General features: G+C 45.0%; 4 protein-coding genes across 7 annotated transcripts; 3 read left to right on the top strand and 1 right to left on the bottom strand.

Moving 5' to 3' along the window:
- Window positions 1-5,052: 5,052 nt before the first annotated feature.
- On the top strand, window positions 5,053-6,427 carry zgc:195282 (uncharacterized protein LOC100192223 homolog). Its single transcript, XM_062478146.1, has 4 exons — window positions 5,053-5,185; window positions 5,782-5,876; window positions 6,024-6,078; window positions 6,228-6,427. Exons 1-4 carry the CDS (start codon window positions 5,143-5,145, stop codon window positions 6,272-6,274), a joined length of 240 nt encoding a protein of 79 aa, XP_062334130.1. The 5' UTR covers window positions 5,053-5,142; the 3' UTR covers window positions 6,275-6,427.
- A 2,842-nt stretch (window positions 6,428-9,269) lies between these two features.
- pi4k2b (phosphatidylinositol 4-kinase type 2 beta) lies at window positions 9,270-16,760 on the top strand. The gene is made up of 11 exons (XM_062478055.1): window positions 9,270-9,807; window positions 11,599-11,750; window positions 12,254-12,334; window positions 12,588-12,707; window positions 12,841-12,972; window positions 13,166-13,319; window positions 13,853-13,914; window positions 14,307-14,406; window positions 14,576-14,709; window positions 15,046-15,105; window positions 15,416-16,760. The coding sequence occupies exons 1-11, from the start codon at window positions 9,456-9,458 to the stop codon at window positions 15,587-15,589; spliced, it is 1,521 nt and encodes a 506-aa protein (XP_062334039.1). The 5' UTR covers window positions 9,270-9,455; the 3' UTR covers window positions 15,590-16,760.
- Window positions 16,761-17,344: 584 nt separating this feature from the next.
- On the bottom strand, window positions 17,345-19,485 carry LOC134033776 (complement C1q-like protein 2). Of its 2 annotated transcripts, none has more exons than XM_062478056.1 (6): window positions 19,338-19,485; window positions 18,740-18,821; window positions 18,487-18,612; window positions 18,170-18,212; window positions 17,841-17,914; window positions 17,345-17,720 (listed from the first exon to the last, which is right to left on the bottom strand). In XM_062478056.1, exons 2-6 carry the CDS (start codon window positions 18,804-18,806, stop codon window positions 17,437-17,439), a joined length of 594 nt encoding a protein of 197 aa, XP_062334040.1. In that variant the 5' UTR covers window positions 18,807-18,821; window positions 19,338-19,485; the 3' UTR covers window positions 17,345-17,436. The 2 variants fall into 2 exon arrangements, with proteins under 2 accessions (XP_062334040.1, XP_062334041.1); XM_062478057.1 differs by lacking the exon at window positions 19,338-19,485 and adding an exon at window positions 19,035-19,301.
- A 1,016-nt stretch (window positions 19,486-20,501) lies between these two features.
- LOC134034226 (serine protease HTRA3-like) lies at window positions 20,502-24,832 on the top strand. 3 transcript variants are annotated; one of them, XM_062478619.1, is made up of 10 exons: window positions 20,502-21,355; window positions 22,020-22,125; window positions 22,444-22,666; window positions 22,943-23,137; window positions 23,354-23,386; window positions 23,536-23,650; window positions 23,801-23,857; window positions 23,956-24,016; window positions 24,159-24,254; window positions 24,389-24,832. In XM_062478619.1, the coding sequence occupies exons 1-10, from the start codon at window positions 20,935-20,937 to the stop codon at window positions 24,555-24,557; spliced, it is 1,476 nt and encodes a 491-aa protein (XP_062334603.1). In that variant the 5' UTR covers window positions 20,502-20,934; the 3' UTR covers window positions 24,558-24,832. The 3 variants fall into 3 exon arrangements, with proteins under 3 accessions (XP_062334603.1, XP_062334602.1, XP_062334604.1); XM_062478618.1 differs by having other exon boundaries at window positions 20,503-21,355; window positions 23,953-24,016; window positions 24,389-24,831; XM_062478620.1 differs by having other exon boundaries at window positions 20,503-21,355; window positions 23,953-24,016; window positions 24,159-24,258; window positions 24,389-24,528.
- The last annotated feature ends 532 nt before the right edge of the window (window positions 24,833-25,364 follow it).

Below are 25,364 nucleotides of genomic sequence, written 5' to 3'. Positions count from 1 at the left end.
GATCAACGCTCAATTCAGGTTTCGACCAGACCTAATGAGTAGAAAACAGACTATGTGAAGTGTTCGCAGCTGTTTTCACACGTCCTTCCTACATTCTAACGTGGATTAGAAGGTTACAAAACTCGCCCGATAAACATCGAGGGTGGAGAATTATAACTGTTATCAGCTATTATTACTACAATCTGGTATTTCTAAATGCATATTTACAAACTGTATCAAACAAGGGAACTCCTCCTTGTAAGGTATCAACGCTCGATTCGTTTTGTCTAGTAAATCAACCGCTATGGTGAGACGCAGAAACAAGGCTGAAAGGGGATTTAAATTATTTATTTACAAGAATTGCCTATTGCAGCCTAGAACCCTAAGATAAAAAATAAAAATACTTGATTACGTCAAGTAATCAAGTAACAAATATCAAATACATGGTGTGAAAATAACATGCAATATCTGATCTTGTCTTGTGTTTTAAGAATTTCTGAAATAAACTAAACAATTCAACCAAAATACCAAATCTTTCACAAACTAAATAACATTAAATATGTTTCTCTGTTCTTACAGAGAATCGTAAATGATCATAATTCACAGACATGCTTCCAAAATGGAGGCCTTTAAGAAAGCTTTTTGGCCATAAGCGTACAAGATTTCAGAGTACCAGATAACTAATGTGTATGTACAGCAAGACCACATCCCTTTTCTTTAGGAACGACACTCATCTTATTCTTGTCTTATTTATTGTAGGTGTCTTATTAAAACTTGCTTTCACATTTTATTGCTATAGTTTACATAATGAATTAATGAATGAAAAGGTGTGGAACAACACACACACCACCACCAACATGCAAACACACACGCACACACACACACACACACACATAGTCAGACACACACACACTAAAGCACCCAACCCATCTCACCTTCTAAACCCTATTCCTTTTTGGTTTTGTTCTCTCATTTTACACACACTCGACCCTCCCACCTCAATGCACACACACCCCCACCCCCCATCCTCATCTCATTACTCCCTCTTTCCTTACTTTGATGATATGCAAATATCCCTCCTCCCCTCCCTCCCTCTCTCCCGCAAGCAAGCAGCGAGCCTCCACACCCCCCCATACACACACACACACACACATACACAAGCACACACACGCATACACACACACTGGCTAATGCACTGTGGCAGCCTGCGTCCGTCGACAGGCAGGGAGGATCAATTTTTCACCCAGTGTGCTACCGATATTCATAAGATAAGGCCGCAAAGAGAGATGGGGGAGGGAGGTTGAGGCTGGGTGAGGGTGGGACAGAGAGACAGTGGGGCAGATTGGAAGGAAGCGATGTGATGGAGATATGGAGAAGGGTAGAAGGATAAAGATCGGCCAGGGGGAGACAGAAAGGGGGAGAGCAGGGGAGACAAGCGAGGCAAGGGGTGAGGAAGCATGGTCGTCTCTGGGGTGTTTGTGGTGGAACCGGCAGGGGGTGGAGGAAAGAGGGTGTACGTAAGTGGGTTAGGGGCAGAGGGATAGGGGGATGGGGTGGTGGAGAGAGAGTCAGAGGCCTCTGGGGGGTGGGGTTAGGGATAGATCGGGTTGAAATTAGGGGGGGTGGGGGTTCTGCTGACGTGCATGCTCATTGGTTTGTTCAAACAGCGCGGGGGAGGGGCAGCCACGACCATGCACTTGCCAGCTGTATGGAGGGAGGGGAGAGAAACAAAGAGAGAAAGAGAGAGAGGGGGGGATGAGAAAGGAGGGTGGCAGAGACAGATATGTGTTTTAATATTGATATTCTGCCCTAATTAAATCCCAGCCTGGGTGACGGAATGAGAGCTAGGTTCCATGATCAGAGATGAGGCTACACCTCTAATACAATAGCGCACTGCTTTGTTGAATGGGAGTGTGTGCGATGTGGCTGTTTTACCTAGGGGTCAGGAACCACAATTCAATCCCACTTGAGATGCAATCAAGATAAATTTACCTCCCCTGTTAACGTCCTTAAGATGGCATAACCAGTACAACAATAGGGTTAGAGTGTTCTCTATTATATCATAATTCAGTTTCGGTTTTTTATTAGGCTCAGGGAAAGGCCATTATCTCTATACCTTTTATTTAAATTTCATACATGAATATATCATTTTACTATAAAATAAAACATTGAGGATATTTTTAAATGTATCTTTTTGGAAGCCTCTCTGTGAGCCTGTGGAGAATGTGTGGTGGGTCGGTGGAGAAAGAATAGACATGCCAACACAGATACTAGAGCATGTGTTCAGCCTTGCCACAAGCTTGCTCAACCAGTCTGTACAAAGAAGAGAGAGAGAGAGAGAGAGAGAGAGGGGGGGGGGGGGTCGAGGGGGGATAGAGAGAGAGAGATAAAGAGAGAAGGAGAGGGTGAAAGAGGGAAAGAGAATTAGGGGGAACTGTCACAAAAGACATAGACATACAAAGAAATCCACACCATCAGTTACGAGCAATAAGAGAGAAATAAAGTAAAATAATTAGGGAGTTACAGAGAAGAAACAGACAGATAAAGGGAGTCAGACTAACTCAGACAAGACAGGCAGAGAGAAGAAGGCAGGGAGAGAGAGAAAGAGAGAAAGTAAGAGATGAAGAAGGGGAGTTGAAGAAAATCAATTTACAGCCAACGAGTGTGAAGCTCAGCCATAATGGAGCAGTGGGACTTGGCTGTGGCGTGGACCCTTGGCTTGGGGGGGGTGGCGGGGGGGATCTGAGGCACAAAAAAAAAGAAAAACAACTGAAAAGGGCAATGAGCTATGCCAAGAATGCATGGACAAGAACCAACACATTAGAACCCTTCCTTCGTTCTATCCTTCTCTCTCATGTTAGTAAATTCACAACAATAGACAGTGTTCCCCCTCTAAAACCGTATTGACGCATATATCAACACATCACTGTACACAGAAAACCAACAAAAAACGTATTAGAAGAAACACTTCTAATACGGGGTTTGAATTTTTTATTTATTTTTATGCAACTTTCTTTGTTTCTAAGTTCTCTCCATCTTGGATCAATTGTGTAGCATGATGACTGTAAGCATAACAGAAGTTTCAGAAAATGTGGCAGCCATGTTGTTTTTGTGTCACATCCTGTGGGTGTATGGTATTAGACCCTGTGTCAGTATGTGATACTTCCCTGCCAATGTCACACAGGGTATGTGTGTATGCATGTGTGTGTGAAAGAGACACGTCATATGCCCTGTTTTGGGTTAGCTTGGCACCCCACCTCAGCCGTATGGAGACTTGAAAGTTGCAACTGATTCAGCATCTGCTTAATTTATGCTGTTGGCTGTCACACACACATCCAGTGGTCTACACATAAACAAAGATTTGGCTGTCAATGCTATCAGAAGGACCAGGCCGTTCACATTAACTAATCGTGGACTAATAGTTCCTGTAATCATATCACTATGTGATGCCATGAGGGGATTTGAGGCTTTGGCAGATTAATGGTGAAAAACAAGGCCTTGTTGCTCAGTCTTTTTCATCTGTTGATATTCTAAGTCTGGGATTAGTAGTCATCAGATAGCTTTGTTCCACACTGGAAGCAACAAAGGGGACGTTTCTGGGAAACCTCCCCCAAAATGGCTTCTAACAGTGAGCCTATATCCCACAAAATGGCCTACAAACCTCCACCAAGACATCTTTGTAGGTCATGTAAGTTTTCCTTGCTTACCATCAGATGTGATTTTAACATAGCACATAGTGACACAACAAAAACCTTCAAAATTTGATTTTTGACAGCATTTTCCAACTGCTGTATTACATTAAACCTGGTCTTAGCTTTATAATACTGGTCAGATATACCAGTACTGCTTAGCTAGCGCTGCAGGACTAAAGGCTCGGGTTGTAGCCCCACTAACCCAAATCCAGGCTCTGTGTCCTACCCTGGCCCATTAGGGGAACTATGCAGGCCAGCAGCTGAAACGTGATGAGTGGGTGAGTGGGAAGAAAGGGAATCCGTCCAGACCTCTGGAGGAGTGTGTGTGTGAATGCGTGTATGTCTCTCTGTGTGTGTGTGTGTGTGTGTGAAGGAGAGAAAAGGGAAGCCTTCCAATCGTCTTTTCCTGAGCCTCTTCCTGTGTCTCTTCCCCACAATCCAGTGCGACGACAGCGTCAGTGTTTGGCTGCAGCCTGATCCAGCCCAACCAGGCGAGAGGACGGAGAGAAGCCAACCCTCATCCCCCTCTCTCTCCCTCTCTCTCCCTCTCTCTCTCTAATTTTCTCTTACCTGTCTCACTCCCGCTCTCTCCACTTTTTCTCTCACCACTCCTCTCTCTCTCTCTCTCTCTCTCTCTCTCTCTCTCTCTCTCTCTCTCTCTCTCTCTCTCTCTCTCTGTGTGTCTCTCTATTGCTCAGACACACATGTCTGTATTGGTTTCACACACACACACACACAGAAAGAGTGGGCCCTGTTTTCATCCTCTCTGGTAGCTTGGCAGAGAAGAGCTGAGCATGTGCTGAGACTTTTGGCAGTTTACTCGATGCAGCCCAGGAAGTGAGATCCTCTGGGATATGTGGTTTCTTAGCTCACTCTCCTTCTTCCTGCATCTTCTTTCTGTTTTTGGCTCTATTTTTTTCTCACTCTCTCACCATTCTTTTTGCACGGAATATACTGCTCGTCAACTGTCCCACTCTCTCTTTCTCCCTCTTCTGTTTTTCTTTACTCTTTCTTTTCAGTCTGTGTGTGTGTCTAAGAGAGAGAGGTCAATGAGATAGAGAGGAGATGGAGGTAAGGAGATCGAGAGAGAAAGGAGACAGAGAGAGACACAGACAAATCGATGGACACAGATAGATGGAGGGAAAAAGAGAGACAAAGAAAGGGATAGAGAGAAAGAGAGTTTGTCAACAGTTACATTTACATCCCCTAACCTTTTTTATTAATAAACACTCTGTTCATAACACAATCAAAACTAGATTACCTTTTTTTATAAACCAAACAGATTTATTTTGAAATGTCATTCACCACATCCTGGTTTTTAGTTTGAAAGACAGCGCATGTACAGATAACTGTATTTCCTGGCAAGTTTGGTCTGTTTCAAAACTCACTCTCTGTCTTCTACTCGTACAGGCACACACACACACACATACTTAGTTGTGTTCGACAAGCAGCTTAAATTACTTTTTGCATCATGGTCGGCTACTGTCCAATCTGTGGGAAGCCAGTCTACTTTGGTGAGTATTGTGTGTGAATAGTATGTGTGGACAGAATATTTGAGCATGCAAATCTTTGTGTATTGGGGTACCCATTCATGTGAATGTACACACATGCTCAAATATGTGTGGAATCAACATTGTTTTCCAATATAATTTTTTAACTCTTTCTGCAAAGTAAAGGTTTATTTGTGAATTGTATTTGTCATTGACCTGAACTAGAGCTTTTGTTTGTTTCGAGAAAGAAGCAATACACGGGATGTTGTCCCACTCTCAACTGCCATATGAGACACACACACACTGGGGAGGAAGTGGTTGTGTCTTAAAGAACCAAACATGATGTACTTTCATACACAGGCCACGCTCCAGAACTCGACCTCAGTCTCCTCCTTATTCTCTTCTCCTTTTCTTCCTCTCACCTCCGCTTCTTTGTGCATGACTTTGTTTCTTCATGTTGCTTCTTTGTCACTCAACAGCAATTGCGTAGAAAGAAACAGACACATTTGTAAAAAAAAATTGCAGGTGTCTTAACCAAAGGTTTTGGCCAGTTTGACTCACAAAACAAACTACCTAAAATCCTGACTGGATCATTTTGTCCTCTCATCCTATTGGTCCAGGTGAGAGAAAGAGGTCTATGGGGCGAGACTACCATCCTCTGTGTTTGAAGTGCCAGACGTGCAACAGACAGTTGACAGCTGGACAACATGCTGAGGTGCAGACACGCAGACACACACACTTGGACTTAGGATCACAAAACAAACACATACACACCGACTCGCTTTACAATAGATTTGATGTCTATTGATGCCACATTTTCATGCATATTTCATGAACTATTTTTCTATTCCGTGTGTTTCAGCATGATGAAAAGCCATACTGCACCAACTGTTATATGAAAATGTTTGGTCCAAGAGGTATGCCTTCTGATGTCTCTGTTTACCAATAATAATTTCAACATTGATCAGATGATATGCTACTGTATGTGTCTGCATGCCCAAACAGTGTCTTCCGATCTCTCTCACTAATTCCTTGTTCTCTCTCCCTCCCCCGTACCCCCTACCAGGCAACAGGAAGTTGGTAACATATTGCCATGCAGGTGCCTTCTTTTAGATACCCAGGCAAACCTAGGACTCACAGGAGAAAGCCCATGTAGTATGTTGAAGTAACCTCTGGCCTTTACATGTGTTATAGTATCCTTATCTTTATCAAATAGTCATAAATGTATGTACAGTTATGTATGTTTTGAATAATAAAATACCAGTTTCATAGCCTGAGGCACATTTTAAATTTGTGAAAACCATTTGACAGTACACACCCTGTATGCGTGTGTGGTTACGTGGGAGGCAGGCTGGGGGAGTGGGCTCGTGTGCTTGCACATTTGCACGTTTCATCACACAGCGATTGTCTTCTCAGTTGCACAACTCCTAGAAAATATTCAAAATACCACTGAACACACACACACATGCGTCACAGGTGCACATACTCACACCTGCAGCCTCACTATGAACGTTGTCATCTTTCTGTCATCAATCAAAGCCAGAGTGACAAAAAAAGAGTTGAGAGTGTGAGAAAGAGTTGGAAAGATTAAATGAGTAATATGAAGAGATAAAGAGAGAGAACGTGAGAGAGAAAGAGAGAAGAAAAGAGGTAGAGAGACAGAGAGTGAAGGAGATGGGGTAGGGGTAAAAGGATGGAACACAGGGAGGGGGTGGTGGTTGTTGGCAAGCTAGCCCCTGTCTCATGCCAGCGGAGTCTGCTGGAATGGGCGCTAGAATGAGACAGAGGCAGAGTTGGCAATGCACGCACACACACACACACGGCTGGGTGCCTTGAACTGCTGCAGGGGCCTGTCACCCTACAGAGGGTTAGGCACACGGATTATACACACAAACACACACACAGTACATACACAGAATGTTACCGTTGCTGTTGCTTGTGTAGTCTGTGTTGGTGTAGTGCTATACCAGTAGCACCTTCTCTCAGATATTTGTCCTTGAGATTGGACAAAAAAAGCTGAAAGAAAATGTTTTAAGGGCTCTGGAGAGGATGTGGAAGTAAGAACGGGGAGGAGGTGGGGAACAGAAGGATGGAGAAAGTAACAGTGAAAGACAGAGGGGGAGAGGGAGAGAGGGGCTGGAAAAGGGATTATTTAAGAAGGCTGGATGGTGTCTCTGCTCTTCCTCCTTGTCTATTTGAACCCACCTCCTTCTCATCCTTCACTCCCAATCCCACCTTCATCCTCCCTCCTTCCCTCTTTCATGCCTTCCTTCATCCCCCTTTCAATTCTCCAACCCCCACTTTGACAGATCACATGACTCATGTGATACCAGCTGTCTGGCAGCTCATTTGCATGTGTTTTAACTACCGTCCACCATTAGAGAGAGAGAAAGAAAGAGAGTGGAGAGAGACAGCGTGGAGAGAGACAGAGGAGAGAGAGAAAGTGAGAGAAGAGAGGAGGGAGAAAGCCATATCTGAGAAAAGAAGATGATGAGAGGGAGACAGAGATGGCAGAGGGAGTGAAAGGAGAGTCAAAAGAATGGCGAGGGGGGGGGGGGTGAATGAAAGACAAAGACAGAAGGTGCTGGGTGTGATTGATAGAGGAGAGTAAAAGGAGGCTTCCTCAGTCTCCACAATCCCCCAATGAGAAGAGAGAATGAGAAAAAATGATGAAAGAAAGAGAATTAAAAGAGAGACAGCAATAGGGAGATTAATTGTTTTCGTGTAGACATGTATTTGTGTGATTGTGTGTGTCTGTGTGTGTCTTACACACATACAAGCATATGTTTATAACTAGTGTGTCCTCCAGGGCACTGGCTCATCCAAGGGGTGGCAAAGGGTGGCGGCTACCACCCCAGCCAAAAAGACTTGCCCCCCCAATAATGGTTTACATTAGAGTACATTGCATTCAATAATATGAATATTATAGGGTTATACTACAATGCTATAATAATTTATGGTGGCATTGCATCACACCGTCCCTCCATGCCTCCATGCCACCCTACTACTATCTCCTGCCACCCCCTTATCCACCCCAGGTGAAAATGTCTACATCCACCCCTGGTCCTGGGCAAACCATTAAGCTCACATACACTGCATGCATGATGCATGATAAGGCATCACATGGTTCTATCCCACCAAGGTCTTATCAGTAGGCAAGAGTATATAGCTACAACACGTGAGCTTCAGTAAACATGTTAAGTGGAAGAAGCATCATGGAGGGGACATGCGAGAAAAAGCGGAACATGTCGGAAAAAAAATCTAAACCTACATAACATATTTACGTTAATTAATTTTTTCAACCTTTCAAAACTTTTTTTCTTCACACGGGAAGTGAAAGGAGAGGATAGGAGAGTGGAGGAGAGGGTAGAGGAGAACAAGAAGCCTAGAGCAGAATACAATAGAGTACAGTTGAGTATTATAGAGTCCTCATCAAGTACTCAATCAATGAGTGTGTGAATGTGTTTCACATGCACCTGTGCCAGTGCAAGGATTTCATATGTAGGCCTATGTATATGTAAGTTTTCAGTAGTATGAATGCGTGTGTGAACATTTCACATGTGAATGCGTTTCATATGTGTCGATGCGAGCATTTCAGATAGCCTATGTGGATATGACTTTTCAGTAGTAGTATGGAGGAGTGTGAACGTGTGGATGTGTTTCCTATGTGTTTGTGTAAGGACAGTCTGAATTTTTTCCTAAACGGACCCTAATATAGAACCTCCCCTGAGTTTAAAAAAAGATAACAAAACTTGTATTCACGGTCAGACAATACATCAGAGCAGACTAGGGAAATGGGATCTAGAAGGCCTGTGAATTATTGACAGAATCGTATGTGTCGATAACCCCATCTAGTGGTTGAATGGACTGTAACGGTAGTGCAAGTTCGTGCTGTTATTTCCGAAGTCTTATAACAAAAAGTACACTTTACTCTTATGTTTTCATAGAAATAATCTTACCATTCTCCACACGAAAGTCTAAGTCGCTTCGAATGAGGAAGTCTAAAATGTTCCTCAGTATCTTTGCAATGTCGTGTTTCAAAATATAAAATGAATGCTTGTATCTTTAAAATTGGTCAGCTGGGTTGATTGCATGCGCAGTGGCAGAGAAGGAAGCCAGTGAGCATTGTCGGATGATGTGGACATTCAACGGGTGAAAGCTCTCTTTAGTGTCAAAGCTGTTAGCAGCCAGCATCAAAAGAAAGAGGGACATCGGAAGCTATGGAACGGTGAAAGACAATATATAGCGCTTGTTGCAAACAATTATTTGTACTCTTATAATCGAAAACCCGACAATGATGTCAGAATGCGACCCAAACGAGACCGAGGGCGAGCCGGTGGTGATAACGTTAGATATCACACCTTCGGTGGCGGTTTCCAAGCAGAACTTATGCTCGCTTCAGCCCCCTTCGGTGTTGTTCGACAAGAACCGGGCTGGGCTCGGAACAAACCCGGGAATCGCTGTCCGGATATCGGGCTCTATGGAAAGTGTCTTGACCGAGTTAGAGACAGACGGTTCCGGGGAAGAGACGTTGTTGTTGCCTTGTCTGACAGGAAGCACATCGTCTCCTCGAGGCGCAAGAGAGAAGAGGTCGAGGCGGAACAGAAACAGCTCTTCCTCGGATAAGGACAACTTGGCCTCGCCAGGTAAGCCGGTGACAAAGGGAACGCAACAGCTTGTCATGCATAAAATGGCACAACAAATCTAAGATTGGTTTGCTGGCTATCTTGCAAGCTAACCAAGAACCCAGTTCCTAAGAATGTCTGATTGTCGAAGGAGTAACATTGTGGTCGGTGGGCAGTGACAGATTAAATTCTATTCGGGTCTTCATGGTTGCAAGTATTGCTGACATGGCAAATGGGCCAAAGGTCAGAGCTTGCTGGCAGTTGATGTGTGTGTATATATGTATATGTATATATATATTTATATATTTTTTACCCAGTATCATTTTTTCTTCAGCGCAAACACACAAGTAGCTTAAAGATTTTCAGAGAAGTTTTGAAATAACTTCAGAACTCTGACAGGTATATCTTGCCTTACTTGCTGCTTATCAGAGAGGCTGTTTTGCGTGAACATCAATTTCAGCTGATCGCATGTGAGCAACTATAAAAAGGTTTAGGTAGGGAAGGAGAATAGTGGATCTCGTTGTCTCCATGGAAACTGTCCCTGTTCTGATTTTATTGCTAATTGGAAATCAGCACTCCTCAGTCCCCCCCCTCCTCCTCCCCCTTCTCTGTCGCTTTTTCTTTCTTTCTCCCTCTGTCACACACTCCTAGCAGTCTCTCTTGGGAGCACAGTGTGTGACATGGTCATATCCTGTCAAAAGTTACCCTCTCTTCTATCTTCCTTTTGCTTTCTCTCTCCTCTCTTTCTCTCTCCCCCTCTCTTTCTCTGTATGTCTCACACACAGCCGGAACCAAAGAGAGAAGGAAGGCAGTGAGGCTTTTGTTTTCTGCCCTTACAAGGTCAATGATCTGGGCTACAGATAGGCTAGGCTGTGGAGAACCTCAGGTGTGGGTTTCCTCTAACAAACGGCTGTATTCTCTGCGAGGGAAAAAAAAACCTGAACGAGAGAGAGAAGGGGGTGGAGTCTGCACCTGCTTGTTCTGTCTGCCTACGTACAGGATTTGCAGTGGGTTGACTGGAGTCCTGTGTGTGAGAGCTGGCCTTATGCATATTTAACACCCATCTTCCTGGGTTAAAGGCCCCAACACAAAGTACACCTTCACATTGACACACACACACACACACACTATCCAATGCGCACTGCCCACACACGGTGTACCTACACACAGTCTGCCCACACAGTCCACAGACTGTTGTGCATCCACACAGTGAAAGAGTGGCCATGCTGGTCCAGTATGCAGGCTATCAGCTAACATGGCCTCTGGTCTGGAAGCCTGATGTAACTGAATTAGCCTGTATAAGAAACACACATGGCCTTGGCGCATTCGTGTTGCAGCCTGACCTAGGCTACAGTTTGCCGCTTTGAATAGACACACACCTACATACTGAGCCCAGTAAATCAGTATTAAGAACCAGTATTATTCGATCATGCCAATGGACTCCCTTTTCCTAGGCCTTACTCCACCTCAGACCCAAGGCGACGTGTTTATTATACAGCTGAGTGGGGTCATTACTCTATCTCTCTTTCTCTCTGTCTATCCCTCCATCTGACTATCTCTATCTTTCTTCATCTCTCTCTCCCTCTCTATGTCTCTGTGAGTCAGCGTCTGATTAGTAACATATGGGGCTGTGTTGTCATCACCTGACTGTTCTGCTCACTGGAGGAAGCGTCATCTGATCAGAGCATATGCTGTCTGTGTATACGTGTGTTTGTGTATTTGGTGTGCACCTGTATATCAATTTCAGCTTGTTAACCATCCTTTTCGCCGCCCTCCCTTCTCTCTCTGCCTCCGTCTTTCTCCTCCCTGCAGGTAACAACGGCGGAGACTTCAACCATTTCCCAGAGGACCCTGAGTTTGCTGACATCATCCAGCGGTCGGAGCAAGCCATCGAGACCGGGGTCTTCCCTGAGAGGATCTCCCAAGGTTCCAGCGGGAGCTACTTTGTCAAAGACCCCAAAGGGGTGAGGGGAGAGGACAGAGATGTTGTAGTCTTCTTAAAGGCCTCTTTGTCATGAACTCTATTCATAAGCTCTAGGCTTGTATCCCATGTCTCTCTCTCTCTCTCTCTCTCTCTCTCTCTCTCTCTCTCTCTCTCTCTCTCTCTCTCTCTCTCTCTCTCTCTCTCTCTCTCTCTCTCTCTCTCTCTCTCTCTCTCTCTCTCTCTCTCTCTCTCTCTCTCTCTCTCTCTCTCTCTCTCTCTCTCAGTTCAAAGGGCTTTATTGCCATGAAAACAACAATTGTTCATATTGCCAAAGCAACGGTAGAATTACAGAAATATTAATCAATGTAAATCATGGCCTTATATATACTTATATTTCACACTCTCACATACAGAGACACACACGGCAGTTTAACATATACAGTGTATCTACACCACACAGGTGTACAACTTGTATCCATGTTATTATTATTTAAGTTGGTATATCTCTCTCTCTCTCTCTCTCTCTCTCTCTCGACTCCCTAGAAAATCATCGGTGTTTTCAAACCAAAGTCCGAAGAGCCTTACGGACACCTGAACCCCAAATGGACCAAATACTTCCACAAGGTACCATACTCAGTCTATCTATATTTATCTATATTATATATTAATCCTTATTGCCTCTCTGAATTGCAAATGCTAAATTTCAAGGCTAAGTGGCCCCCTCGCACCTGACCCAATCTGGGTGAATATGATTAGCATTTAAGACAAGACGGCAGTCCTTAAACGTGATGTCGACTTATTTCCCTCTCGCTCGCTTTCCTCGTCCCCTCTCTCTCTTTGTCTGTCTCTCTCCGTCTCTCTCTCTTTGTCTCTGTAGCTTTGCTGCCCGTGTTGTTTTGGCCGGGGCTGTCTGATTCCCAACCAGGGCTACCTCTCAGAGGCAGCTGCCTCCCTGGTGGACACCAAGCTGGGCCTGGGAGTCGTGCCCAAAACCAAGGTGTGTGAGTCTAAGTGTATGTGTGTATTTGTGTGTGTGTGTGTGTGTGTCTGTGTAGGTATTTTTCAGGACATGCATTTTGATAAAGTCGTTAGATCAATAGGATCAAATGTATAGTGTGTGTGTGTGTCAGGTGGTGTTCCTAGCCAGCGAGACGTTCCACTACAATGCCATCGACAGAGCCAAGTCCCGGGGGAAGAAGTACGCCCTGGAGAAGGTTCCTAAAGTGGGCCGGCGCTTCCACAGGGTTGGCCTGCCCCCCAAGGTACACACACACACACACATGTATGTATGTGCACTATCACAGCAAGCTCTCACAGTCCATACCATGTGGTAATGTTTCATATCATCATTAATACATATAATTGAATGCCATTCATTTACCCACCTGTGTTTAAATATTTACAGTCTCTGTATCTGAAAGCCATTAAAAATGAAAGCCGCTGGTTTATATTTAGGTGGGCTCGTTCCAGTTGTTTGTGGAGGGCTATCACGAAGCAGACTATTGGCTGAGGCGGTTTGAGGCGGAGCCTCTGGCGGAGAACATGAGGAAGCAGCTGCAGTCTCAGTTTGAAAGGCTGGTGGTGCTGGACTACGTCATCAGAAACACAGGTGTGTGTCTGTGTGTGTTTGTTTGGGGTAGTGGTGTGCCAGAGGATTTGTGTTTGGTGTTAAATAGGGTGCTGTGTGTGTGTTTGAGGCAAATGTGTGTGCGAAAGGATTTGTGTGGTTGACAGCAGTGTGGTGTGTGTGTGTGTGTGTGTTTGGACTTGTGGTGTACGAGAATATTTGTGTGCGGTGTACAGTTGGGGTGTGTGTCTGCACACAGGGGGTGCGTCACTGTGTTTGCTGCCACAAGGATAAGAATATCCGACTGTGCCCCCCTGTTACATAACTTCTGGAGTGTTGCGTTTCTAAAAGGCTCCAAAACAATGTCAAGCTCTTGACGTTGTCTGTCCTTCCGCGGTTGTCTCGCCTCGCCTGTTCTCTGTAGGACTAAATGTCAGGGAGAGTTTCTCAGTCTCCATTCTCTCCTCTGAGGCGCGTCCTGCGGCACGGTTCCTGCCATCTCCCTCCTCCCTAGTGTAATGGACGCTCTCTTTTCTTTCCGTCTCTCTCTTTGTCTCTCTCTTTCCTGGCGTCAGACCGAGGAAACGACAACTGGTTGATCAAGTATGAGAAGGCGGGGGCCGGAGAGGGGGAGAAGGTGAGGGGCTGTTTACTGTAGCTGGGTCGTGTGGGACGCTGGCTGCCTGACAGAGGACACTGTACACGTGGACTCCACAGTGCACATTGTGTACCCTGAATGAGTAATACATACACACACACACACACACACTTGGCTAGTATTGAACTTTATCTCAACACGCATACATGGACTTTATATATACACACACACACACACACACCTCAAGAGACTAACCCACCCAGACAATCAATGCAGTTGTTGATGATTGCCTTAGACTGGAACTGATAACTAGCTGAATAAACATAGACAATCTATGTTCAGTCATTCATTTCTTCTTTAAGTGAAATCCCTTTAAAATAAAATAGGGATGCGTGTGTGTTTATATGTAATGTGTCCCCCCCCCCCTGCAGGACACAGAGTGGACAGGGTCTCCAGACTCGGCCATCAGAATAGCAGCCATAGACAACGGCCTGGCATTCCCCTTCAAGCACCCAGATGAGTGGAGAGCCTGTAAGAAACAACACACACGCGCGCAAACACACACACTGTTGTGAACACCGAAGACGGTAAACACTGTTTCGAGTGACGAAGGCAAACTTGAGGACCCTATTAGCATCTCTCTCCCTCCCTCTCTCTGCCCTTCCCATGGACATAATGTTCCTCTTTCCCTCCACCCCAGACCCCTTCCACTGGGCCTGGCTTCCCCAGGCCAAGGTGGTGTTCTCCCAGGAGACCAGGGAGCTGGTGCTGTCCCGCATCTCCGACATGAACTTTGTCCAGGACCTCTGTGAGGACCTCTACGAGATGTTCAAGGTGAGCCGTGTTCCTCTCTTCCCCTTTGTCCACCTTTTTTTTGTTTCCATTTGTTCCTGCTCCTTCATCGCACCTCTCCGTGACTCCTAACGTTCCTCTCTCCTTTCGTCTCCTCCCCCGTTTAGTCGCTTTCTCCTTCTGTAGCTCCGTCGTTTCCCCTCTTATCACACAGCCTCCATGTCCGCCAGCTATTTCTTCTCCGTTATAAAGAACGTAGCAGGAATGTCCCATCCGTTCGCGGGCAGCATCTGTCGCTGCCTCGTCATGTTTCCATACACGCGCGAAAGAGAACGGCTAATGCCCCTCTAACCTGCCCTGCCCGTCTCTGTGTTCCAGACTGATAAAGGCTTCGACAAAACCATGTTTGAGAGGCAGATGTCTGTCATGCGAGGACAGGTGGGTCTCGGCTTAATCATGTCTATGTTCTTGTGTGCGTACTTGTTTTTGAATACATTTGAACAGTTCTATGTCTACTACTTCAGCTGTTGCCATTGTATTGTTGGCTGAAGATTGCTTGTCTTTTCTCTCTCTCCCTCTACCTGTCTCTCTCTCTCTCTCTCTCTCTCTCTCTCTCCCTCCCTGTCTCTCCCTCCCTGCCTCTCGCCTCATCTCTTACTCTTCTATTCAGTTTTTCCCCTCCCTCCTCCTTCCTTTAACCTTTGCCTCTCTCCCTCCTCACCTCTCTCCCTCCCCCCTTCCCCTCCAGATCCTGAACCTGAGCCAGGCCCTGAAGGATGGTAAGAGCCCCATCCAGCTGGTCCAGATGCCCCGGGTGGTGGTGGAGAGGAGCCGCTCCGGGGGCCACGGCCGCGTGGTCACCCTGGGCAACGCCTTCACCCAGACCTTCCACTGCAAACGGCCCTTCTTCACCTCCTGGTAGGGAGGGAGGGAGGGAGGGTGGAGGAAGGGGTGGAAATGAGGATCTTTTAATCCGGACCCTCCAAGGCCCTTCCCATCTGGATGTGAGGGAGGGCGGGGGGGTGGGAGGGGGGAAGTGTGTGTGTGATGGGAAGAAAGGAGGAGACAGAGAGGCCAGGGACGTGACACGGGGAGCAATGCATCTTGGGAAGAGGGAGCTGCAGGGGACGGGCACATCTCTGGAGAGACCTTGAGGGCATGTGCGGTTGCCATGGTGACTCACCTGAGAGAAAAACAGATTCGCACTCTATTCAGAAGAGAACGGTGTGGGGTTTTTTTGGTTTCGTTTTTTTATCTTTTACAATACCCACTCAAGTCTTCTACATCATCCCAGAATCAATAGTCTGGAGTGGTTTCCTTGACTCCTGCCACTCACAACAGAAGACATTCACTTAGAGTGTATGATTCTAATAGTATTTGTATACTGGTGTCTGAATGAAGGAAGCTAATCTCTGCACACAACAGCTGCAACTGCTGGCATGGAGCCATTTTTACCGATACACCCACGTGCACACACACACCTTGACCTGCACATACCAATTAACCAACCACGTCACATCAGGAATGGACAAAGAGGAGCCCTCTGTGTCTTCAGCTCTCACTACTGCCAAAATTGCTCCAAACCGAAAAAGCGGTTTACCAAACGGAGAAAAAATCGGGAAGACAAAAAAACTTGAATCTATAAACTGGAAGAGGAGAGGGAGGAGGAGTGTGTTTGAATGTAACTGTCGATTTGTACCTGCAATGTATATAGAGTTTGTGCTCCGAGACATTTCCCAACGCAGGGGACATGGCCGTCAGCGACACACAGCGTTTCATCAAAGCTAAGGATGAATGTATTCGTTCACTGATTTGTATTTTACAGCTGGGAGAGGAGGGCGTTGGCTGTGGGGGGGTGGATTTACCTTCCCCCCCTCCAACCGCTCCTTCACTGGATGGATGAGAAAGACAGGAAAATTACTTTGGGAATGTTTGCGCCCTCGCTCTCAGTGCTGTTTAGAGTTTTCTTATGTATGCATCTTGGAAGCTTTTTACTCTTGCTGAATGATTGTAGAAGAATTGTATATTTAATAATGTGTTGGGCAAAATTTCATGAATAAATTTGGGATTGGTAAAATATTAAAAGGTTCATTCTTTTATTCCTTTGTCAAAATTTTTCATATCATTCACCCTCTGGGTTTATCCTAGACCTTATGGGCTGAGCCTCAACTTTGCCACATCAAACTCCATTAAATAAACCCTAGGTTCCAGACCAGAACTCCATGTTACATTACATTAGCGACATCCCATCAGAAAACTAACCAGTATCCAGGGAACATGCAAACAGGTTGAATGAGCGCAAGCCTTAATGATTAACTAGATAGATGACCTAATAGCCCCAGGCTAAGGTGTGCTATTTATAGTCCTTTTAGGACCCTGTCTATAATTTACATAGACAGGTCAGTACACTACAGACTGTTAATGGTATGTTTGTGTGCATCCTGTACATGTGTGTACATTAGAAGGTTTTCTTCATTCCCATGAAGCATATAAAATATGGATATAACACAAACTGGGGGTGGAGAAAAAAAAAAGGGGAAATAGAAAAAGTGTAAGATAACACAAAGAGTAAGATCTCAGTAAAAGGAACAACTTGGATTGGAGGCACAATCAAAAGGGTGGAGAACCGAGTCTCCGAGGACAGAGGGAATGTCAAAAACACGAAGCGACACAAAGCTCCCATCTGATGGCGTTTAATAGTGTACGCATTGTCACGTGGTGCAGCAGGAAGAGTTGTTAGTGAACCTTGGGTTAGGAGAATTCCTCCGTTCACGTAGAGAAGAGCAGGAAGCCAGTGAAGTTGCTGTGGTTGTCGATGCTATCAGAAATGGTAAGACCTGAAGGCAGAACAGTGTACACTACATCTCCCGTCTCCAGCTCCACAGTAAGGCCGTTGGCTAGATAACTGTGATTACCATGTTCTTTCCATTCAATATTATACAGTATGCTTCTGCCATTCTTCATCAACTTGATCCCATAGTATTTCTTGGATATGTGATCCAAGATGGTGAATCTAAAGTAGTAGACTCCTCTCATTGGTGCTGTGAAGATACCTGCAGGAAGAAAACACAGAAAGGATATGATAAACATATCATGAAACCATGTAAGTCAAGCCGTGTGTGTGTGTTTAAAGTGGAGGGTCAGTTGTGCATGAGGGGTCATTATTTCTTTACCGGTAATTGGGTTGTAGGCCTTGCCAACGTTGACGAGGACTCTGCTGAACTTCAGTGTGATGTCTGTATTAACCCTTGTGTTATCTTAGGGTCGTTCTGACCCATCAGTCATTGTGACCCACCGTCGTATTGCGACAACTTTACCGCATACAAAAACAAAGTGAAGCATTTTCTTTTAACCGTTGGGCTGTCTCAGACCCCCCACATTGCGAAGGTTAAAAGAAAATTATTTTTATTTGTTTTTGTATTGGGTAAAATTGGGTAAACACAACGATGGTTCGTTATGAACCTTTAGGTCATGTGACCCGAAGGCAGCACGAGGGTTAAACGGTCCTACTTCTCCTCCAAGTCCCACAGAAAAGGCCACCTTGGCTATAAACCAACAAAGAGAGGAATTAAACAAACATAACCTCTACAGGATTCTGATTCCTTTAAACTGACTTTAAAAGTATGCTAAAAAGCCATTTTGAAATTATGTTTTGCCATCCCAGGCTTAACAGGCTGTTAAGATAAAACATTCTTAGACACACATTTTCCCTCAGATTATCCATATAATTGTGTGTAATTATTCACAGATTTCCCAAAGGTTTTCATTATAATAACATTACAAGGAACAAATTGCCCAACTAGAGTATTCTGTGACTACAATTGTATCGGTTCTCCTGTTCGTCTGCTTTCATCTTTGTAGCATTCAGGTCAACTAGCAGAGCAGAGATCTGGTTCTCCTGTTGTTGAACCTTGACCTCACTGGCCACCAGTCTGGACTCCAAAGCTATTTAGATGCAGAAATGAATAGGATTTAGTCCGCAAACATCTTTAGATACAAAAAACACACTCAAACTCAGGATACACATGGACTCAAATACTAACACACACCCTTCACACACACACACACACACCTGCAGTACGTTGTTCGCTGTCTGTCAGCCTGGCCTCCATGATCCTCAGCTCAGTGGTAGAGGTCATCTTCTCTGACTCCGTCTGACAGAACACCAACCATTTATTTAAACAAGAATAAACCTCAATATGTATGTTTCCTTTGTAAGCTTTTATTATTCTCAAAGAAGTACGTACCATATAGAATACATTAAACTGTTGACACAACTAACAAAAACACTATATAATACACAACAACCCCCCTGGATAGGAGTGTGTAGTCTCAAAGATCAGTTTGGGTCAATGAATGTTCAACACCTCACCAAATCCACCACTGTTCAATGTTGTAAGAAAGTCAGTATCTACAAAAAGTATACAACTTATAGCATTAAGATATGGGAAATGTCACCTAGCAATAAAGTCCATTAACTTACACATATGGGTTGAGAGTATGTAATTTGTAAGCTATTACAAGATTTGATTCATTGCTCTAACCTGTATGTAACACTATCTGATTAATTTATAGTTCGGAGTTCTTGGTAGACTGTTACCAAGACAAAAGTAGATGAACTGGAAATAACTGTTTGCTTGTTTTTCGAATGAAATCTTAACAAAACTCACCTCTTCATTCTCCCTTTGAGCCTGAGGCCCAGACAGACTGAGCAGCAATATGACAGTAGAAACATAACTTTCATTCTGAGAACGATGAAATGATCAGAAACACACCTCAGTGCAAACACGTTTCATGCCCACCTTTATATGGCTTGGTTATCAGCTGAAACTGCGCAAGATAAGGTGTGAGAAATCCAGGTGTTATAACATCCAAGGTTTCACCTGTCTGAACACGAAGGGAACATTCTGAGGTTTTATTTTTTTAGGTCACTCTTTCCAGTGTAGAAAACAGCTTTACTTATTGTAGCGTCATGAGAAGAGCTGACTAGGGCAGGCAAGAGTGAGGCAGTGCAACAGGGTGGGAAGGACCACGCAAAAACAGGTTCCACAAGAAGAGGGCACTTTATTTTCCAGGAGCAGACCAAAAACCAAACTCAGGCAGGTTCCTTCTTCAAACTTCCACAGTCCAACAAAAATCCACAAAAGTTAAACAAAAATGACTTTCCCCTTCAAAGCCATCCTTCACTCACCCAACAGGGCTTAGTAGGGAGTCAGATGGCTGAGTGGTTAGGGAATCGGGATAGTAATCAGAAGGTTGCTAGTTTGGAATAGATTTCGATACATTTTTATGACAAGTCAAAATTAAAATCAAATCAAATTGTATTTTTGTAACTGTTTTTACAATCAATGTCACAGAGGGCTTCACATACACCCATAGAACTGCACCAACCTAAAACCTCAAGGGGAAACAAGGAAACACACCCAGGAAAACTCAGAGAAAACATTGAAGAAACCTTGGGAGGGGCATTTCAGTGGGGGATCCACTCCTCCAGAGATGGTCGGTGATACAAAAAGGTGTAGACCATAGGCTGAACATAGTCATGCATCAAGAATAGCTCTATAATTGATCATTCAAATGTGCAAATGGATATTGAAACACAGATACCCAGAGTTCCAAATCAGTGCTCCAAGTTGGTTTCATGTCAAGGATATGATCAGCACAACACCACAGATAATGTTTGATAGTGCGGTATAATAATTATGTTACACGGAAAGACATTATAATTTCTCGTCATATTCCACTAGATGGCGAAAATAGACAATTCCGATCCGATGTGCGCTTCTCTCCTCGGAACTGTGCGTGTGGGCGCGAGAAGGTCCTGCAAGCCCGACATTGAATCTACATTCTTCCAAAAGCTGTAGAGGGAAGGGAGCGAGTAGCCTAGCCTGTCGCACAATTCGCGTCCTGCACATGTATGGTACAGGAAATCTAGCTTTTAGACGGTTGGATGCTCCAAGTGGTTTGACCATTGATTGGACAATTTTAGCAGTGGGCAACAGCTTTATATATTTATTTGCTATACAGATGTAGCACTAGACAATATCGTTTTGTTTACTTTTTAATTTAACTTTTTTTAAGCATTGTTTTTGTTGCTATTCGACGGGTGATGACAAGTTCCCGGCGCTTCTTTTTACGCATGACTGACCTCGGACATTACGATATTGATGTGTGAGAAAAAAAGGCTTGACATATGTCTAAACTATAATTTCGGAAGGCTTACGACCGGTGTGCCACTTCTATTAAGTCTTTAGAAAAATAATCACAATGCGGATAATTCTGTTTGCCATCACATTCCTTCTTTCGCTCAAGCTTACCGGGGCCGAAATACGGCCTAAGTGCTCACCTAGGTGCGATGTAAACAAGTGCCCCAGCCCAAGCTGCCCAAGTGGGTACGTCCCGGACAGGTGTAACTGCTGTCTGGTTTGCTCCCGGGGTGAAGGCGAGACCTGTGGCCGTAAAAATGACCTCCCTTGTGGGGACGGATTGGAGTGCAAGGTGGCGGCGGGTAAACGGCGTACTTCCAAGGGAATGTGCAAATGTAAAATGGGTTACAAAGTGTGTGGCAGTGACGGGAAAACGTACGGGAACGTGTGTTTAATGAAGGTGGCCAGCCGGAAAGCTATGCAAAAAGGAAGATCCGCAGTAACTCAGGCTGTCAGAGGAGTTTGTCCTTCTTCAAGCACAGGTATGTCACTGTGTCTGGGATAAACCTCATCATCAGTTTGATAGATTAATGTAACACAAATATATTTTAATGTAGTTTATGCCCAAGCCGTGAAGAACTGCTTTGTTCATCTTTTATTTAGATTTTAAAGTCACTGTGCTTATGAAGTAGCCTTGGTTATTTAACCAAGGTTAAAGAATTCCCTGGGTATTCAATATCAGTGTATAGCTGGGATGCAACAAAAGAAGTGGTCTTTCCCTCTTTCCTTCCACCCTCCACTGCCCCATCCTCCTTTTCCTTTTCCCTGGATTTCACGGGGATCTTTATTGAGATGCTAAACCAGCCCACTAACACATTGCTGTAGAGATCAGAGATCTAGACACTGTCAAAGACCAGGAAGTGCTTTGGTGCCCCTCCTAACACCATGGGGATACCCCTCCAGACAGGAAGCACTGTTGTTCTTTTGTGGTTGAACCATGAACGGACCGCCTTTGATCCTGCCCTGATAGTAGCGGACCCTGTTTGTGTGTGTTCGCTCCCTGCCTCCGGAAGGGAAAAGATGGACTGATTTCAATCTTCTGCAATTTGATAATTGCTGTTAAGCTGCCTTACTGAACCCAGTGTAATCATTGTTGTAGTGTATGTGTGTGTGTATTGATGGAGTGGGTTCTTCTTGCCAGTATAGGTCATGCTCCTGTCCACCCCAACAGTCCTCGCTACAGGTTCAACTTCATTGCTGATGTGGTGGAGAAGATAGCCCCTGCAGTCGTCCACATCGAGCTGTTCCTCAGGTCTGTGTGTGTGTGTACATGTCTGTTTGCATTCTACCTAATCAAAGACCGATCAAGATGAACTTCTTTAAACCTTAAAAATGTCCCTCTCTCCCCTTCTCTGCCCACCCCAACTATCTGTCCCTTTCTACCCCTCTGTTCCTCTCTCTCTCTCTCTCTCTCTCTCTCTCTCTCTCTCTCTCTCTCTCTCTCTCTCTCTCTCTCTCTCTCTCTCTCTCTCTCTCTCTCTCTCTCTCTCTCTCTCTCTCCCTCTCTCTCTCTCTCTCTCTCTCTCTCTCTCTCTCTCTCTCTCTCTCTCTCTCTCTCTCTCTCTTCCAGACACCCTCTATTCGGCCGCCATGTCCCTCTGTCGAGTGGGTCAGGGTTCATCGCAGCCGACTCAGGTCTGATCGTAACCAACGCCCACGTGGTGACCAGCACCGCCGCGGTAACGGGCCGTCCCCAGCTGCGCGTGCAGCTCCACGACGGCAACGCGTACGAGGCCGCCATCCGACACGTGGACCACAAGTCTGACATCGCCACCATCAAAGTCAACGCTCAGGTAACGATGGTGGAAGACACACGCACACATTTATACAAACAAATTCCCCTTTCTACTCTCTGAAATAATTAACCCCCTCACTTTCTCCCTCAAGCTCTCTCTCTTTCTCTCTTTCTCTCTTTCTTTCTTTCTTTCTTTCTTTCTCTCTCTCTCTCTCTCTCTCTCTCTCTCTCTCTCTCTCTCTCTCTCTCTCTCTCTCTCACACACACAGATTTACTCTCGCTTTCCCTGTGTGTGTGTGTGTGTGTGTGTGTGTGTGTGTGTGTATTTGAGCAGAAGAAGCTCCCTGTGCTGGCCCTGGGTCGGTCAGCTGACCTCAGGCCGGGGGAGTTCGTGGTTGCCATCGGCAGCCCGTTTGCTCTCCAGAACACGGTTACCACGGGGATAGTGAGCACAGCCCAGAGAGACGGGAAGGAGCTAGGCATCAGAGACTCTGACATAGACTACATCCAGACTGATGCTATCATCAACGTGAGACCTCTCACACACACTCACACACACGTAATGCACACACAGACATGTATATAATACATGGAATACATCCCTGTTCTCACACCCATATGTAGAGCACTAACACATATACTCTCACTGTCAGTCACTCACAAACATAGACACAAATAACACCCACACACTGAGTTAAAAAGAATTGATTCGAAAATATTCCTTTGTTTCTATGTTTATGCGAAGTATGGGAATTCTGGAGGGCCTCTGGTTAACTTGGTGAGTATCCATTAGTCACTCTGCCTGACTGTGTCACCAATACAACGTATAGTTGTTTGTTTGGTATGTGGAGGTTTGATATCACGTGTGTTCTTTGTGTGTGTGTGTGCGTGTGTGTGTACGTGTGGTTTGTGTGTGTGTGTGTGTAGGACGGGGAGGTGATCGGCATCAACACTCTGAAGGTAACCGCGGGAATCTCCTTCGCCATTCCCTCCGACAGGATTCAGCGCTTCCTCTCCGAGTCTCAATACAAGCCACACAGAGGTTAGGGGTCATCGGCATCCAAAATAACACAAATTTATTAGTGCCTGTTACAATGCACAATGTGTCACAATAGACACCCACCATTTGGACTTCTATGAATGAACCTCTCTAATGGTTTAAAGTTTGTTATGTGTTTTCTTGCTGTTTCAGACAAAGCCAGACTGCTGAGTGGACACTATCGTATACCAGAACCACAGTCTGATGCTGGTGAGACACCAACACACATACTGAATAGGGCTGTGTCCATGATATGATGATCTGATGTAATGGGTGTGTGTGTGCGTGTGTGTGTGTATGTGCAGCAGATGGGACGACAGGAGTGAAGCGGCGTGTCATCGGAATCAAGATGCTAACCATCACTGAGGCGTGAGTGACGTTTGACTGACTGAATGACTGACTGACTTATTTACTAGTCATCTTTAACTGACTGGTGATATTTGGTGCTATTTGGTATTTGATGACTGGTGTAATGTGTCTGTGGCTGATTGTGTGTTTATGTGGGTGTCAGTCTGGTAGCAGAGTTGAAAAAGGAGAATCCAGACTTCCCTGATGTCAGCGGCGGAGTCCTGGTCCACCAGGTCATCCCAGACTCTCCCGCTCACAAGTAGGTGATTACCCCCCCCCCCCCTCCCCCCCCCCCCCCACACACACACACACACTCATAACGATTATAACATTTCAGTTGGTTCCTAGATTATATCTTAACCCATCAGTGTGCTGTTACTTATATGCTTTAAGGTGCGGGATCAAGGCCGGTGATGTAATTGTCAACCTCAATGGCCATGTGCTCAGGACCATTGACAACCTCCAAGAGGCGTTGCTAGGAGATGCGCCCCTCCTGCTGGAGATACGCCGTGGCAACGACGACCTGCTGTTCAACCTCGAGCCTCATGTGATTAGGCAATGAGCGAGCAGTGCAACATGGGATCTGTAGTTTTACAATATATAATATTGGCACCTTTTGGGCTGGACTCAATGGATGATATCAAAGCTAGAGAGAATCTTTCTAAGAGAGAATGTAACACACAGTTGCTGTTGTGAACATAACTAAACCATGACACAGGGAAAAAGCTTACTTTTCTGTAGATTAAACCAGTCCCTAACATGTTGTTTGTGAATTTTTACTTACATTTTTGTCATGAATTAATACAATTTTCAAACAAACCGAGTTTTGGACATCTGTTCTTTTTCCGTATGACATGAACTAGTTACTTTTCAAGGACAGAAGAAAAAAAGAGTGTGTGTGTGTGTGTGTGTGTGTGTGTGTGTGTGTGTGTGTGTAGGAACCATGCCAGCCATCTGAGAGAGTATTAGCTGTCCAAAGCCTATTTGCTGGGTAACACAGTAAATGGCGTTACTGTGAGTAGGGTCTTTGGGCAGCCTGTGTGTTTGCGTGTGTTTGTGTGTGTGAGGTTTGTTTAGCTTCAGGGAAGGTTTGTCAGAGGCTAAGAGGAGTGTGACTAAAGAATTGTAAACTCAGCAAACGACCTTCTGTGCAGATGTACACCAGCTGTTGGACTCACACACACACACACACACACACATATTTGGAAAGTTCAACAAGGTTGGAAAGATTCATGTTCAAGTCCAAGTCAACTGGTGTGAAAGGTCCAGATGACTGAGACGGAACTCTCAAGCTGCCAGAAAACACCAGATATTGCTCATAAGCAACAGCTAGCCTATTTTTTTTTTTTGTGAGCATGTGTGAATTATG

This window comes from Osmerus eperlanus, chromosome 14, assembly GCF_963692335.1.
Source record: "Osmerus eperlanus chromosome 14, fOsmEpe2.1, whole genome shotgun sequence".
Taxonomy (NCBI): domain Eukaryota; kingdom Metazoa; phylum Chordata; class Actinopteri; order Osmeriformes; family Osmeridae; genus Osmerus; species Osmerus eperlanus.
The sequence above is the reverse complement of the archived record's forward strand: the minus strand, read 5'-3'. Positions and strand labels throughout refer to the sequence as shown.

Excerpts from the sequence above, each read along its gene's own strand:
- zgc:195282 (XM_062478146.1), top strand. The coding sequence starts at position 5,143 with ATGGTCGGCTACTGTCCAATCTGTGGGAAGCCAGTCTACTTTG. Across the intron at positions 5,877-6,023 it reads CAGCTGGACAACATGCTGAG|CATGATGAAAAGCCATACTG; the intron begins GTGCAGACACGC and ends CGTGTGTTTCAG. Across the intron at positions 6,079-6,227 it reads GAAAATGTTTGGTCCAAGAG|GCAACAGGAAGTTGGTAACA; the intron begins GTATGCCTTCTG and ends ACCCCCTACCAG.
- pi4k2b (XM_062478055.1), top strand. The coding sequence starts at position 9,456 with ATGATGTCAGAATGCGACCCAAACGAGACCGAGGGCGAGCCGGTGGTG. Across the intron at positions 12,335-12,587 it reads GGACCAAATACTTCCACAAG|CTTTGCTGCCCGTGTTGTTT; the intron begins GTACCATACTCA and ends TTGTCTCTGTAG. Across the intron at positions 15,106-15,415 it reads TGTCTGTCATGCGAGGACAG|ATCCTGAACCTGAGCCAGGC; the intron begins GTGGGTCTCGGC and ends CTTCCCCTCCAG.
- LOC134033776 (XM_062478056.1), bottom strand. The coding sequence starts at position 18,806 with ATGACCTCTACCACTGAGCTGAGGATCATGGAGGCCAGGCTGACAGAC. Across the intron at positions 18,613-18,739 it reads CAGCGAACAACGTACTGCAG|CTTTGGAGTCCAGACTGGTG; the intron begins GTGTGTGTGTGT and ends GCATCTAAATAG. Across the intron at positions 17,915-18,169 it reads CTTGGAGGAGAAGTAGGACC|GGTTAATACAGACATCACAC; the intron begins GTTTAACCCTCG and ends AGATAACACAAG.
- LOC134034226 (XM_062478618.1), top strand. The coding sequence starts at position 20,935 with ATGCGGATAATTCTGTTTGCCATCACATTCCTTCTTTCGCTCAAGCTT. Across the intron at positions 22,126-22,443 it reads CACATCGAGCTGTTCCTCAG|ACACCCTCTATTCGGCCGCC; the intron begins GTCTGTGTGTGT and ends TCTCTCTTCCAG. Across the intron at positions 24,017-24,158 it reads ATGCTAACCATCACTGAGGC|TCTGGTAGCAGAGTTGAAAA; the intron begins GTGAGTGACGTT and ends TGTGGGTGTCAG.